The sequence below is a fragment of the Mauremys mutica genome, chromosome 1 (genome assembly GCF_020497125.1).
Source record: "Mauremys mutica isolate MM-2020 ecotype Southern chromosome 1, ASM2049712v1, whole genome shotgun sequence".
Lineage (NCBI taxonomy): Eukaryota > Metazoa > Chordata > Testudines > Geoemydidae > Mauremys > Mauremys mutica.
In genome coordinates this window covers 29,371,378-29,388,247 of record NC_059072.1, presented here as the reverse complement: position 1 = coordinate 29,388,247, position 16,870 = coordinate 29,371,378, and the positions used below count along the sequence as shown (strand labels likewise).

At 46.3% G+C, this 16,870-nt stretch overlaps 1 protein-coding gene and 1 long non-coding RNA gene across 3 annotated transcripts in view; both read right to left on the bottom strand.

Annotated features, from left to right (window-relative positions):
- The window catches only part of LOC123377414 (pendrin-like), a 34,724-nt gene extending 26,885 nt beyond the window's left edge, over positions 1-7,839 (bottom strand). The window contains exons 1-6 of the mRNA XM_045030312.1: positions 7,798-7,839; positions 6,841-7,003; positions 4,929-5,068; positions 2,436-2,546; positions 1,795-1,979; positions 445-609 (exon numbers count right to left, since the gene is read on the bottom strand). Coding sequence (XP_044886247.1) covers positions 445-609; positions 1,795-1,979; positions 2,436-2,546; positions 4,929-5,068; positions 6,841-6,995 — 756 coding nt within the window. The 5' untranslated portion in view covers positions 6,996-7,003; positions 7,798-7,839. The remainder of the gene's footprint in view (positions 1-444; positions 610-1,794; positions 1,980-2,435; positions 2,547-4,928; positions 5,069-6,840; positions 7,004-7,797) is intronic.
- Positions 7,840-13,776: 5,937 nt separating this feature from the next.
- LOC123377377 overlaps positions 13,777-16,870 on the bottom strand; it is a 46,451-nt gene continuing 43,357 nt past the window's right edge. For both annotated transcript variants that reach the window (XR_006582192.1, XR_006582190.1), the window contains one exon: positions 13,777-14,965. This is a non-coding gene — a long non-coding RNA (uncharacterized LOC123377377). The remainder of the gene's footprint in view (positions 14,966-16,870) is intronic.

Below are 16,870 nucleotides of genomic sequence, written 5' to 3'. Positions count from 1 at the left end.
TTCCTCCAGAAAGACAGGTCTCTTCCACTTAAATTAAAAAAGAATCACATCGATCATCCTATATTTTGTCAGCCTCTATTGTATTAATCTGGTTCCACTATTGTATCCAAATGTTATCATCTCACTGACCTGTTCCTTCTCCCAGGACATTGAAAGTGAATTAAACTGACCTCATAACGGTCTTGTGACATCCTATGACCAGAGGAAAGGAAAAGGAGCCTTCCTCAAATGCAGAATTGGGGTCCATTCATGTCAATTAAACACAAACACCTATTGATCTATTGACCTTAACAGGAGCAGGATCAAGTCCTTGAAGAAAACCCTGTATTCCCTCAATCTATTAGGTATATCACCTCTGCAAGAAATAAAGGCAGAAGATGGAAGAGAGACCGCTATGGAGAAACTGTGGCATAAAACAAAAGCAAATCAGCAGGGCATACTTACATATATTATGGAAAGGATCCCATTATAATTTTTGGTTGAAACATTTAAGACTATTTTCAGTTGTGAAACAAAAACTTGAAAAGCAGCTGCAGTTGTGAATCCTCCAATCAGGGGATCTGCAAGGTACCTCACAATGAAACCGATCTGAAGGGCTCCAAACACAAGCTGGAAAAATCACCAGGGAATAACAGTTTGCTAAACAGTTAAAAGGTGCAACAACGATGTTACAAAATGCTCAGGATTTAGTGCCATACAGCATGCTGGCTGAGAACAGGTCAAATGGCAACAGATTGGGCCAGATTGTGATATCCTTACTCACACTGACTAGCACCTTATACCATAAATAGTCCCACTGAAGTAAATCAGGTTATCTGTGGAGTAAAGTACTACTCAGTGTGAGTAGTGGTATCACACGTAACTTGGCCCGGTGTGAATCTGAAAAGTCTGAAACTACTTTATTAAGCAAAACTTGAAGGGCCTCATAGTGTAGCCACTGTGAGTGCTGCTGATTTCATTGGGAGTACTGTGTACAGAGCAGCTGCAGAATCTGCTCCCGAGTTCTTCAATAGAAAAGTGGACAAAAGGACAACTTTGGTATATCGCTACCTATCATGGGACAGCAGGATTGATATGGTGCCTTGGACTCTTTCCTTTGCATGACAGTTGTTGCGGATTTCTACCCTATCCACGATGTCCATCTGTGTCCTGTGTAGCTCAAATTCTCACCCACTTTTACCTTATCTGGTGTCTACTTCTGCATTTTCTATGTTAGACATGCCTTGTTCTTTTTGTATTGACCAGGACTCATTGGACCATCTTCCCTCACACCAACCAGCATACCTTCCAGGGAGACAAAGGAAGAACTGCAGAGCTGTGTAGAGGGGTAGGCCCGCCTTCCTGATGATCCAAGATCTATGCTGTTGGAACTTGGTTTCCCTACAGCTGTCTCAGACTTTTGGCAGTCACTCAGCGCTATGCTTCTGTCTCCTCCACTCCCAGCCGTGCTGTCACAAACCTTTTCCCATGAAGTGCTGGAACTAGGAGTTCTAGGGGTACTGCCACCCACCCTGGTTTGAAGTGGTTTCCATCATATACAGGGTTTACAATTTGGTTCAATGGGTCTCAGCACCCTCACTATAAAAATTGTTCCAGCACTCCTGCCATGAAGGGGGAAATGTATTGAGTTCTCTGTCATTTGAAAGCTGTGTAAATTTCAGGGTGACTTTCCCTCCTCCTGTGTGTTTTACCATGGGAAAGAAGCCCTAATAAGCTATTTCAAGCTGCATTTTTGCCAATTATTTAATAAAGTAAAAGCAACATCAACCTGAATCTTTGAGGCAGTTCTATTACCTGTATAATTCCAACCAGAAATGTGAGGGTACTGGCAATCACTACTCTCTGTGCATCTCTGGATACAGTGTCTATCAGCGTTTTGTTAAGCCCTGTAGCATTACTGCTCATTATGTGGAACTTGTCATCAGGTGCCATGCTCAGCACAACAGATCCCACCATCAAACTGACCACAGGGAAAGGTCCTGTAATGATGAACAGTATAAAGCATGACTTTACATACATCACAAAATCAAAGTGTTTGCAAGATAAAATAAGCAATTCTACATTAGCAAACTAGTTAAAATGTTTTTATGATGACAAAATGCCTGTTTATTAAATAAGCTAGAATGAACTTCTCTGTGCCTCCATGGTTTTCATTCTGCATGATGTCCAGCAGAACACAGGACTGATGAACTTCAGCACAAATATAAGCAGTAAAGCTGTGCATGGGAACAAGTAAAGTTAAGCATTATGCATAGCCCTCTGTACTGAGCCAAAATATGTTTTAAGCCCCACAAACCTGCCATCATTAAAGGTCAATACAGTGAATATTGTTAACAAAATGACTGCCTCACACTGAATATTAATTCTCATGCCAAACATAAACATTGTGAAAAAATGATAATTGACTGAAACTGAAATTAAACGTATGCAATTACCAACTGAGAGGTGCCTTGATGTTCCCAAGAAGAAATATGTCAGGAGGGGAAAAAATGCAGAGTAGAGACCATATCCAAGAGGAACTGCAACCAGTAAAGCAAATGCCAAACCTGTAATCATATATAATCATAGTTTTAGTTACAAATCTCACAACAGACTAATCTCTGGTCAAGTAATGGGCCAAATTTTCAGGAAGGCAGCTTCCTTTCAGCCAGGCACAATTTGAAAATACATTTTGCATCTGTAATTCACTTGTGGGCACAAATCTGAGTGTTTGTGCCTCAGCATATTTGAGAGTGCCAACCAGGTAATTACAGGTGTAAGTATTAAGTGTTACACCAGCCATTTGTGTTTTCACAAACACAGGCACAAATGTTAAGGGCTCTGCAAGGTTCAGGCAGGGGAACTTTGCTGTGAAAGCAACTGATCTACCTTTCCATGGGTAAGTTTGTGCCAAAAAAGTCTCAATTATGGCTGCAATTTTCAAACATGGATGCCCATTTATTCATCACCTCTGAAAATCAGGCCATTTTTATTTAGGTATCTAAATATGGCACCCAAATTTGAAAATTTTGCTCCTTACCAATAAAATAACCAATTAGTAACAAAGGCTATGATGGGGCCCTGCAGAGCAGAAAAGCAGCTTTGCAAGATGTTTTCCCCTGTATAGCCATGTTGCCTTCCTCAGCATATCTGTTTGGCCTATCAGCTACATTGATAAACTGTCAGGAGAGATAAGGGGATCTGGAGAAGTGTCATATCCCTTCCCACCCCTAGAACTGTGGAGCATCTCCAGTAAATTGTGCAGAAATTTAATGCTGTTTCAGGCAGCACTAACTGCCACTATGGAGTCTGTGAGTCCCCTCTCAGAGGTATCACAAAGGGCTACCAGGACTTCAGGATAAATAATAAACCGGTGGGAAGGCTGAAGAGCAGCACACATGAAAAGTCATGGGATCTGTCTGGTTTGGGGACCAAGGCACTTGAGGCTCCCTGGCATCTGCTTAATTTTTTTGGATCCGTTTTTTTGTTCCACCTCCTGGCTACTATGAACCCAACCATCTTGGGCCGGGGATTATATGCAGGGTATGTAGTTCTAAACAAGCCATAGAATTTTTGTATTAATTTATCTCTGTGCACATTTGTGCCAGAAGGAAGCATGTGAGTCCAAAAATGTATTTAAACAGTATATTTTAAAATAAATTGTATTGCTGGATTCTAACTTTAAGAAGTCTGTGTGCGTGTGTGTGTGTGAGAGAGAGAGAGAGAGAGAGAGAGAGAGAGAGAGAGAATGTTCTTGTGGTTAAAGCACTGCCACTGCTTGGCCTGGTTATCAGAAGATTTTCCCAGCTCTGCCATATGCTTCCTGTGTGACCTTAGGCAAGTCATCTCATATTTATCTGGGTCTCAGTTCTAGCTGATTCTACTTCCTTTCTTCCAACCTTTGTCCAGCCTGATATCGTATTTAAATGGCAAGCTTTTGGGGGCAGGGAGTGCTTCTGACTATCTTTATATAATGTCTGCCATGATCAGACCCTAATCTTGTTTGGGGCCATTAGGTGCAGCTGTAAACACAGATACTCGACCCACTGAGTGGCAGAAGGGGGCAACAGAGCTGTGGAGGCAGCTGACTTTATCGTCTGCACAGGATGGGGATGATTTGCTTGCAGGTCTAGATGAAGGGACAATCTTGCCCAAAAGAATTACTATACCGGAACAGACCAGTAGCCCTTCTAGTCCTGTCTTTGAAAGTGGCCAGTATCAGAAGGTCCAGGGACGAGAATGGGACTCTTACTTACCTCCTTCTGGAGCTCTTCACAACTGTCTAGTCATGATTAAGCTAACTAATGCTTATGTATAGGTCACCACCTCTCTGTTTATCTGCTTTCTCTATCATTAATAAAGGTATTAAACAAAGCTAGCTGAACATTGCAAATTATGTTCTGTGAATATCCATTCCAATTTTTAAATTTGGCCAGGTTCATGTCCCTTTTGTTTTTGTTTACTACAAACATTTGAACAATCAAGCTTTACTGGCACTAATGTTAACAGAATGTTCATGAGTTTACATTTGGATAGACAAGTGTTTGGGGTGCTCAGTCAATTGGGGAATAGAAATAATACTAAGTGACTTATCTGACCAATCACAAATAACTGAGTAACACAATTCAATTTTTAAATTTTCACGTTATGTCCATAGAGTTGAAAAAAATTAAAAAGATACTGGTCAAATATATTTGAATAACAACTTCAAGGAAATTGCAATCTGCTAGCCACTATTGCATAAACAGAAAAAGGAGGCTAAATTAAGGAAATAATTTATTGTGAAATATTAATTCATATACAGTATAAAATAGCATTAATCCTCATGGATTTTAATCATGGTTAACACTGAAGCACTGATTAGAAAGTGTAACACATAGTTATGGGAATGTCAATATAGTTACATCCAGTTTCTCCTTAATAACAGATAAAATCTGCCTGGTCCTTACCTTGTAAAGTAGCTACAAGCCCCGTACTGACACCGGAGATGATATCACTAATTAGCCATTCCTTTACTCTGTACTTAGGTAGCCATTCCAGGATAGGGAGAAAGGACTTGGTTATCTGAAAGGCCTTTTTTCTTGAACAGCTGCCAAAAAAAACCCAACAACCTCCAGATAATTAAATTGTCAACCTATCCCTGTGAAATCATAACTGGAAAGTGGAAAAAAATCCTACGAAGAGATCTCAGTAGGTGATATTTAGCCAAAAGAACATTGGTAATATTTTGTAGAAATTGTCTGAATGTTGTTTACTATTTCCAGATTTTATAGTGCCAAATTCTGCTCTCAAGTTAAGAGTTACCCCACGTTTGGTCCATAATGCTTAGTATTTATTACCGAAAATGGTGACAGTCACCAGCAAGTTTCACCCATCATAGCATTTTAAATATTTCATTTGCAAAACCAATCGTTGGTATTTGGTGACACATAGTAACCAGAGTGGACTTTCTCATCAGAGATTTTGTATCAATGGGTGAGTTACCACAGCATTGATTTTTTGTTCATGTTTCTAAAAATAAAAAATGATCTACTTTGAAAATAATTTTGAATTGGTCACTTTTCCAAACAAAATATTGGATTATTCTCAGAGGGTCGAAGTCTGTCACTCTTATTCACACTGGCTAGCACCTTACTCTGTGTGTAGTCCCATTGGTATCAAAGTATTATCTAAGGAGTAAAATGCTACTCACCTCGAGTAAAGGTGTCCCTATAGTCCCCTATAGTCGTTAAAAGAACGAAGGATTATCAATGTTTACATTATTTAGGCTATTTTCTTATTACATAGTTACAGGCAGAACAATATGTGTTTTTGGCAGTAATTTTGGTTTTGATAAAAAGTTTTTCTATAGGATCGAAAGTTGCTTCTTCAGCTGGGTCCAGTTTATTCTGATCCCATGATATGATTGTTTGTGTGTAAAACAACTAGTCTCGAAAGAAAAGGGATTAAATCTGCCTCGGACTATAAAATTAAATCAATTTATAATTGCAACATTTTATATGTACCGCCAAGATTACTTCCAGGAACAAAGAATAATGGTTGAGCAACTCTATACACTCAAAGGAACTCCAGAGGCTAGACGCGGCACGTGCTAAATGTATCTTCTAATAAGGAAAGTGTTGGGTCAAATTCGACTCCGTTCAATTTAGACTCTGCACCCATCCCCGGGGTATCTGAGCGCCTCCGCTGACTTCGACAGCGTCTCTCTGGATTTACACAGAGCGGAATCTGGCGGTTTAACAAGAGGGAAACCACCTAAATGTTACTTGCCTGGTTTATGTCAAATAAAATCAGGATTTCAACTGGGCACAAAAACAAGGGAAGGAGAAAAAGGAATCACTATAGCAGCGACGGGGAAAGAGCCAAGCACCTGTGGAAACTCTCCCTGTTGTTCTGGTCAGAGCGGATCTCCCAGCCCGGCGACTGGCGAATGCCGAACGAAGTGCGCAGCAGGGACAGGCTGGAGTCTGTTGTGCCCGGGCTGGCGCTTCCCACACGCCGGGAGCTCAGGGCTTCTCCAGGAGGCCGCTAGCGATGTCAGTCCCGCCGCCGCTCACTCCCAGGGCGGCCCTGGATCTCTGCCCCGAGCCCGGGGGACGCGACCCGCGCGAGGCGCTGAGGTTACCCGTGGGGAGCAGCCGAGCCTTTCGCCTCCTTTCCCTCTGCTCCTCCGCGCCCGGACCGTCCCTCGGCTCCGCGCACCCCCGCGGCCCTTAGCGCTGCCCAGACACCGCCCGGGCCCCCAGGCAGGTGACCCCGCGCTCGCGGCCCCGGGCTCCCCAAAGTCTCGGCGGGACTCCCTGCCCGGGCTGCGTCCCCTCCCCGCTCCCCGGCTCCCCCGGCCGGCGGCCCTGCTCTCACCTGCAGGCTCCCTGGACTCGCTCGCGCAGGGTCGGCGGCAGACGCGCTCTCTTCTCGTTCTCCTCCTGGAAGGCCGTCTCGCTGTATATGGGCCGGGACACCACATAGCGGCCGAGGTCCGGCCTGGGCCCGGCCTGCCGGCCGCCTGCTGCCATGGCCCTGCCTGCGCGGGGGAGAGAGAGCGGGGCACCATCAGCGCCGCCCGCAGCCACCCCGGGGACCCACCCACCTGCCGGGCTTCGCGCAGCCCGTCACCCACCCAGCCCGGACCCAGAGCCCAGCCTGCGCCCAACGCGCCCAGCGCCCCCCCGAGCCCAGCCTGCGCCCAACGCGCCCAGCGCCCCCCCGAGCCCAGCCTGCGCCCAACGTGCCCAGCGAGCGCCCGAGCCCAGCCTGCGCCCAACGCGCCCAGCGCCCAGTGAGCCCAGCCTGCGCCCAGCGCCCGCCCGAGCCCAGCCTGCGCCCAACGCGCCCAGCGCCCGCCCGAGCGCAGCCTGCGCCCAACGCGCCCAGCGCCCCCCCGAGCCCAGCCTGCGCCCAACGCGCCCAACGCGCCCAGCCTGCGCCCAACGCGCCCAGCGCCCGCCCGAGCCCAGCCTGCGCCCACCAAGCGGCCGCGCACTGCAAAGAGCTCGGCCTGCACCCAGTGACGAGCCCCCTGCATCGCTAGGGAGCCCTCCCTGCGAACCCAGCCTATGACCCGGGAGCCCAGCACGGAGCTCCCAGGCCGCCCCCAGGAGCGCACCGTGAGCCCAGCCAGCGAGTCACCCCGCACCCCACAAGCCCCGCCGCCCGTAGAGCCCCTGCCCAGCCCAGCGCTGTCCGGGTCCTGAAATCACCGGCCGCAGGAACCGCAGAGCCCCGGGCCAGGATCTCCCCGTCTTGCCGCTGGAGCTCGGGCTCCCAGCTCACTGAGCCCGGTGTCCCTGGGCGGAGGGCAGCCGCTGCGGGCCGTACCTGCGCTGGCTCCTAAGCCCCCGCACTGGGCAGGGCAGGCGGCCCAGCCGCAGCATTTATAGGGCCAGCAGCCGCCGGACTCTGTATTTATGGGGAAACAGAGACACCCGGCTGCAGCCGGAGCGAGGAGCCGCCTGCCCTCCCCCTCCCTCTCCCCCCTCCGCAAGCCCTGCCCCGGCCCCTGCTGCCTCCACTGGCGCCCTCCCACTCCAGGGCACTTCGCAAGCCCGCCCGCACTGCCAGGAGCCCGCCCGGGACACCCCGCGGGCAGCGCAGGGGGAGGCTGAGGGCGTCGGGTTATTAGTGTTAAGGAATTAGCTGGGAAATGGGGTTCTTCTCATTCCGGAAACCTAGACCTAGATGGAGGGAGCTCCCTGCCCGCCTGTCTGCCGCACCCGCTGTCTCCCCGTCCGCACAGCCAGGGGGTGGCAGCTACTCCAGGGCCTGCCTCCAGCAAGCAATTCCCTCCGCCGCTTGGACACGTCCCCACTGTGTCCTTGTTTGCTCCTCGCCTGCACTCACCAGCCCTCGGTGGGCGGTGTAGGGGCTCCCGACCTGCTCGTTAGAGAGTCGCACATGCTGCAGATACACAGTGGGCTGAACACTGCCCAGTGGCTGCCAAAGGCGGGAACGGCTCGGTTGGCTCCCTGTCGCTCATCTTAAAAAACAGCCCCTAGTCTATGTCCCCAGCTGTGGAGCTCCCGCCAAGTCCAATGTTCAAGGCGTTGAGAATCTAACCGGTGCTGCCCACATACCAGCACCGTCAGGGAACTCGAGGTCAGCAAGCAGTGGGTGTATCGGCCCCGGCCTGTTAGCACATACACTGGTGTCAGCGGCACGCGCGACCTGCCACGGAAGCCACATCCGCAGGAAGGAGCAGTGACTATATAGTACCAGTGCCCAGCTCCGAGCGCTTGTGGAGACAGAGCCCTGCTGCGGAGGGAGGAGGTGCATGACATGAACGGTGGCTCTATAGCCTACGCGAGAGGGCTTATGCCAGCCGAGGCTGGGCCTGTATAGTCATAGTATTTAAGGCCAGAAGGGACCTCCAGATCATCTGATCTGACCTGCTGTATGTCACAGGCCACCACCAACACCCCGTAGCCTAGTCCTGTGGCGGGGAGGGAGGTAATGATGAGTTCATTTGCAGTCCACACAACACTTTGGAAAAGGTGGGGCTTGTGCTCCTCCCATGCTCCCATCTGCACTCCTATCCCTGGACGCCTTCGCCGTGGTGCTGAGAATTGCCAGCCATACCAGCAGCTCCCTCATCTGCAGTATGAGGCCCCGGTTCAGCAAAGATTTTAAGCATGTGAGTAAGGCAGTCAGCTTCCAAAGCGTGTATCACATATCACTACGGACAATAACCACACACAACAATCTGGGTAACAGTCAATGCGAAATAACTTTCCCTGGACACTTGAAGTAGAAGTACTTAACTTTTTAAGGGGATGTGGTCTGATGAATTTGATACAGCCTCCAGAATGGAATAGTGGACCATGAAATACAGAATTGCAGCTTAACATTATTTACTAAAAGGATATAGGGACACCACATGTGGTCAAAGACTTTCTAAGTAGACTTAGAATCCACTCAGGAGTAGAAGTAGAAAGAAAATAGATTTAAAGGTTCACTTCAATAAGCTACCGTGGTCAAACGTTTTAGGTGCTAGAATGAGGGCAATGCAGATAAAGTGATCACATAAAGTGTATTGGACCCCACATGAAGTACTGTATTAAATGGCGGTTATAGTAATAACGCGGAGTCCGGTGGCACCTTTTTTACCCACGAAAGCTTATGCCCAAATAAATCTGTTCCTCATTAAGGTGCCACCAGACTCCTTGTTTTTGTGGATACAGACTATCACAGCTACCCCTCTGGTAATAGTAATAGGAACAATACAGATTTCCGTAGTTTATACCATCCTACATAAACTAAATGTTTGGCAATGTATGTTGTATAGTATACAATCTCATCCAAATACCCACAAAACTGAGAGCTCTTTTGATATCTGCGTAACTGGGATTTCAGCAGAGGATAGTAACAAAGCCACGGATTTAGTTAAGGATGTCCTGTAACACTGGAAGAAGTTTGGAGAAGAATCGGCATGACTCACCTCAGCTAACATTAATTAGGGCCAAAATCAGAGGGAGACTAATTCAGCCCTGGTTCACAGCCTTAGCAACCCCAGGGATTTCAAGGAAGTGTGCATGAGGTATAAACTAGGAATTAATTTAGCCCTGATTGTCCACGGTGTTCAAACATCTTGAGGAGATGCTCTGAACTTTGCAGGATCGCACGTTGAAGGGATAGTGAGATTGAGGACAGTAGATGTGAAAAATAAACCCCTACCTGTGTTGCAAATAAAAGTATTTGGGAAAAAATGAGTTGAGGAATGAAAAACACAAAACAAAAAATGTCACCCTAATTCAGGGCTGCCAAGAGGATTCAGGGGGCCTGGGTCAAACAATTTCAGGGGCCCCTTCCATTAAAAAAGTTGCAATACTATATTCTCGTGGGGGCCCCTGCAGGGCCCAGGGCAAATTGTCTCACTTGCCCCCCCTCTGGCCAGCCCTGCCCTAATTCAAAATGATTCCCCCACCCCAAGACTGAGGTAGGTGAATGTGGAGGAGGTGAATGATGAAACCTGGCACAAGAGAGAACCTTCATTCCTTACTCTGCTTCACAGAGCACCTTTTATCAAGTGTGGCACCGAATGCTGGCGACTGGGAGGGGGCTTTTGTTTGTCACTTGAAACATACATCACTTCTCTTTCAAACCCTCTTTTCTATTTCTTTTGTTTAACTTTCCATTACTATTCCTTTGTGGAAGTAGTTAGAAGATTGTTAGGTTCTTGTTCGGTTTGTTAATGCCTAGTGACTAAGTTATGGGTATGAAACAAAAGGGATACAAGTGGTAAAAGTGATACGTGTGCACTGGAAAGGGATTCCTTTCATACGCATTTCTAATCATTCAGAGCTTAGTCCTGTCTATTAGATGCAGCTCGGCACTGGGAGTGGCACAGAGTGGCACTACCCCAGGGAAGTTTAGGAAGGGATTGTTAGAGCAAGATAGCCCCCCCCCCACTCCGCTCTAAGAATACTTTGCACTTTGTGATACACCTTCACAGTATTTTGAACATAGGGCCACACATTTCCTGGCTGCTGCTTGGGTCCGTGGTAGGAAAAGAAAAGAAAAAGAAAAAAGACTCCCCAGTTTTAGTGATCCTCATGCAGGAGCCATGCACAATGGCAGGCGATAGGGACTTACCAGCCCCTCCTAGCACCCACGGGTGCACGTCACCCCTAACGGGATGGGAAAGACTCAGGGTCATGTTTCCCTCCTGCACTGTTTAGCGGAGCCGAAGGGGGGGGAACTCATGGAGCTCCCCTAAAGGCTGGGACCCCTGCATGCCAGGGAATTTCTGGAGTTAGCTCTCCCTGTCGCTCAACTTATTACCTGGTTTCTCCAGCTGTGGAGTTCCTGCCAAGCCTAACGTTTGACTTTGAGAATCTAGTAAGTGTATAAGCGCTTGGTGCTACTAACACACCAGGAGCATTAGGGGAGTGGAGAGGAGCAAGCCGATGGGCTTGGGGGTGTATATTCCTGGAACTCCCAGGCATACGGGGACACCAGCCTTTGGGGAGCGCAATGTTCCCCCTCTTTGTGTCCATTCAGTTCTGCTAACCAGTGCCCACAGGAGGGAGCAACATGACCCTGCATCTTTTCTCTCCTTTTTGGGGTGATGGGCACCCGTGGGTGCTAGGAGGGGGTAGTAAGTCCCTATCACCTGCCATTGTGCAGGGCTCCAGCATGAGGGACACAAAAGCAGGGGAAGGTTTTTTCTTTTCCCATCACCCACCCATGCAGCCATCAGTAAATGTTTGGGCCTATGTTCAAAATGCTTTGATGGTGTAACACAGAGTGCTAAGTATTATTAGAGCGGAGTCTATCTTGCCCACTTTGGACTCAAATTTTCCCAAAGTGATTTCTGTTAACATGCACAGGGTTAAACTGATCACTAAATCTGGAAGCAATTTTGACTCAATCCATATTGGCATGGACTAGTTTAACTATAAAGTACCAAACAGAGATATCTGTGAGGAGCATCTGAGCTTCTCTCACATGATCAAGACCTTGTAAGAGCCAAATATTTGTCAATTTGGGTTCTTCCATTCTTTATCTACATTGCTAAATTGGGACTTTTTTTAATAATATCACTACTACTATTTCTATTGATGGCCACAGTCCTGCGGGCTATAGGTATTGTGAGATAACCGGACAACAGAGTACTTTTTTCCAAAGTGCAAAAACCCCCAATGTGAAGCAGTTGCATGCACTATATTGTAAAATGTTTTTAAAAATAAGATTTAGAAATGCCAGTGTTCACTAAACCTGCTGTAATATTTGTAATGTGCTTTTAACCCTCTTTCCAAATAAGTGTGGCTATATTTTGAAAGGATGGAAAATTATTTTAACTTTATGTAGACAAATAATATGGAAAGTGTGGAACTCTTGAGTTCAAAGGTTAATAAGCATCAGATGTAATATGAAACCAAATATTTGTGATCAATGCTTAATGAATGAAGAACAGCTAGACTGGGTCAGACCAGTGGTCCAGCTAGCCCAGTATGGATGGGGTCTCTAACAGCAGCCAATGCCAGACGCTTCAACAGGAATGAACAGAACTGGGTAATTTCAAGTGATCCATCCCCTCTCCAGTCCCAGCCTCTGGCAGTTGGAGGTTCAAGGATACCTGGATCATAGGGTACACCCTTGAGCATTTTGGCCAAAAGCCATTGATGGCCCTATTCTCCATGAATTGACCTAATTCCTTTTTGAACCCAGTTGTCAAAATGACTTAACATGAAGGCTGGAATCTAACAGATCTGACTGTCATGCACTTTGATAAAGTACCATTAATGCAATATCTCTAAGACAGAAATAAGAGGTGCAGGCAAAATAGAGAGTCTGAAAATTAGAGGTTGCTTAAAATCTGCATTTACAAAAACACGTTCCCTATACTGATAAGCATGGCTACTGTCCTGTCCTCCTCCAGATCTGTTCAAGACTGGCTTCTACAACTACTCCAGTGTCAGCCAGTATTTAATTGTTAGGCTGAGGGGCAAGTTTATGTAACTATAAAACTTTTAAAGAGAATGATTTACACCCAGTATGTTTCTGTATATAAAACAGGATATACGATGATGCCACTCTCCTCTTCACCTTAATTAAACGTGATATTCTAAGAATTCTAACCTAAATGGTAGTGCAGAGTTGCTCTGTACTGCTAATCTAAACTACAGTTCATTTCACAGCAAGAGTGATTTATTCCTTTCTATCACATGTAAGCACTTTGGGATCCTTCACAATGCTAGGTACTATTTCAGGTGGAGCAGATAGAAACATAAGTAGTTAAAGTTTCCCAACACTTTCATAAGCACCTGTTTTCAGTTCCTTATATTTTTGCCAAATTTTTTAAAGATTTTAAATCTGGGTCTCTGCCTTAGGTTGGTTTTTAATTTCAGCTGTTTTTGTTCAGTTGTTTCTGAAAATGAGAGTAGGGAAAAACAGGTACTGTACACTGGCAATGGTAAATTCTGGCATTTTCAAACTGTTGGGTACTTGATTTTATACTTTTAAGGTTCTTTGAAATGTAGGTTCTGTATGTTAATATTAAGGTTGTGTCCTTAATATTTACTGTATAGACAAGCTGATAACATAAAAGCATTTAGTTGGAGCCATAAAAGTTTTAGGTTCTAATCCTAAAAGTTGAGCTGCATGGATTGATCTTTGTGGCTGCACAGAGCCCCAATTCCTTCCAGATCAGCTTGCAAGATTGGGGCCTTACTTTCTAAAGCTTTATCAGAAAACACTCAACAAACAAAGATATACCAAAAAAAGATGTATTACCAGCTCTTCATTTTTTGCCTGAATTTCAAAGTGTTTTAAATTTCTATATAGAAAAAAATTCCTCCTCCCCAGCATATGCCACTAACCTCCCTGCTAGGCTGAATAACTTTGCTGAGCACATACTTCCTTATATGGCATGTTGTGTTCAGATGGTCTGTTCTGAACTTTTCCATTAACATTAATTTTTTAACCCTCTGGTCTGTATTAATTTAAAAACACTTAGCATCAAACATACATATTTATTGGACAAGGCAAGTGAAATAGTAATGTTATGAAAATGTTTTGTTCTTCATATGGATAATTATAAACTGATTTTAAGGGAGACAGTTTATCAGATAAAATGGACATTTTCCACAAACACACAAACTCATAAGCTTAAACAATCCCTTTAATATAACAATCATATCCAACTTCTAAGTACAAAATTTGAATCACTAATGCAAAAATTACTCAGAATTTAGCTGTCAGATGCAAAAAACAGATAATGCAAAAACAATGTATATTTATTTTGAGGTATTGTATAATTACTCCTTAAACCATGAATTGCTTTTCATCAGTATAAGTAAATTATACATAAATTCTTCAAAGAATTTTACACTTTGCAAAGCAAGAAAGCTCAGTGGCACACACACAAAGTAAACAATAGATTTAAATCCTTGTACAAGTGAATCAGGGAATAATAAAACCCTGACCAATACTATTTTTTATGACAAAAAATTCTGAAGGACTCCAAAAGAATAACCCAAAGGCATGCAAAATAGATAATTGTGAAACACACCCATCTGTGTGGCACAATGAGAAAAAACAAACTAGTGTAAGGTGGATTTAGAAATCTACCTTTTATATTTTTACTTATTGTCAATCAAATCCTTCTACACAAGTAGAATGGAAAATGAAAAATATTTAGTCTTATTTAACCCATAAGTAATCAAATTTCATAGGATTCCTGATAGTCACTGGCAAAAAGGGGTTAAAGTCACCATGTTTTCATGGTTTGGTGTGATTTACAAAACCACTCAAATGTTACAAGCAATTGGTGTTATTGTGCATGATCTTTTACCATTTTTGAGAGGAAAAGGATAGAGATCATCTGAGTTGTTAGTGCAGATGGAAAATTTCCATTTATATGCTTCCATCTACTTCAGGAGGCTAAAGAGAAGAACAAGAGACTTCACACTGATGCAGTTATATCAAAGTAGTCTTTCCTGAATTGCTTCTACTGGTCTTTCTTGTCCTCCTCTTCATCTAGGAGGTCCTGCAAACAAAGAGGCAGACAAGTCAGAAAGAAGCAAATGAACAAACTTTGCATTTGGCAAGATTAGAAACCGATGTCTCAGGATGAATATCCTAATGTTAAATCCTGAAAAGGCAAGAGATACTGGGCTCTCTCTGTGGCCACACAAGTTCAGAATGCACCAGAAACACTATAGTTCCACTGCATGAGGAGAACCAAGAAGATGAAAAATGGCACAATTGGACTTCATATCCCAGAGCTAAGATCCCTGGAGTTCTCTGCACAGGGACTTCGGGAGGGGTTGCGGGTGGGCGAGCTGGCTGGGAGATATAGCCAGTACATTGTGCAGACCTACTAGCTACAACCACACGTCCTCAAAGGGTCAGTAGGCTGCAGCTATTACTATAGCTCAGGGGTGGCCAAACTTACTGACCCTCCGAGCCAGATATGACAAACCTTCAGAAGTTTGAGAGCCGGGGTGTGCCTGATGGGGCTTAGGGATTCAACCCTGCTCCTGCCAAAGCCCTGAGCCCTGGCAGGCGCACCCCATGAGGCTGAAACCCCGAGAACCCCTCTCTGCTGTGCAGAAGCAGCCCCAAGCCCCACTACCCTGCTGCAGGGCAGAAGTCCCGAGCTCCCCCTACCCCCAGTCTGGTAGGCGGAGGATGGGGGGCTCTGCGAGCTGCACTTTAACTGTAAAAGAGCCGCATGCGGCTCATGAGCTGCAGTTTGGCCATCCCTGCTATAGCTCATAAGCTGCAGTATGGATGCAGCTATGTAGGTGGTTGGGGTCTGGCTTCTGGGTTGAGGGAAAAAGTCTGTCTTCCTCAACACTCATGTTGATTTCCTATATATAAGAAAGGGCTTGTCTTCACTATTGGGGATATTGATGCTGCTGCAATCGATGCAGCGGGTGTCAATTTAGCGGGTCTAGTGAAGCCAGGGCCGGCTCCAGACCCCAGCGCGCCAAGCGCGCGCTTGGGGCGGCATTTTGCCGGCAGGGCGGCAGGCGGCTCCGGCAGACCTTCCGCAGTCATGCCTGCGGGAGGTCGACCGGAGCCGCGGGACCAGTGGACCTCCCGCAGGCATGACTGCGGAGGGTCCGCTGCTCCCGCGGCTCCGGTGGCCCTCCCGCAGGCATGACTGCGGATGCTCCACCGGAGCCGCGGGACCAGCGGACCTCCCGCAGGCACGTCTACAAGAGGTCCCCCGGAGCCGCGGGACTGGCGTGCTTGGGGCGGCCAAATTCCTAGAGCCGCCCCTGAGTGAAGCCCAGCTAAATCGATGGCTGAGTGCTCTCCGGTCGACCCCTCTGAGAAGAGTAAGGTAAGTCGTCTGGAGAGCATCTCCCATCAATGCAACACAGTGAAGACACTGGGGTAAGTCAACCTAAGCTACATCAACCCCAGCTACATTATTCGCGTAGATGGAGTCATAGGCGGCAGGTTTGTATAATTTTTGGTGGGGCCCAAAATGGTGGTGCCCCCCCGCTCCCGCCCTGTAAGCTGATATAAAATGAAGCTACAATGCGTCAGCGCCACAAGATTACAAGGGTCAATTAAAAGTGGAAAGTCAGAAGCAGCACTTGCCTACTTCAATATACGGTATTATATTTTGTTGCACCTATTGTGATGAAGTGGGAATGTTCTTAATATTTTCTCTGAATACTGTGTGGGTGCCTCAGTTTCCCCTGCAAGATGCTACCTGAAGGTGTTGGGGACAAAGAGATCAGGTGGCCTCCTTGTCCGGAAGAGACACAGAGGCCAGAGGAGGGAGTGTCAGTTTGGAGCTGGCTGGGGAAATGGGGAGAGACCCAGAACTTGGTTCTGGGCTCCCACCCCGCAAGATGGACCTGACAGAGGGGTTCTGTTTTCTGTACCAACAAGCTCTGTTTAAACTGTGTTCCCGTCATCTAATAAACCTTCT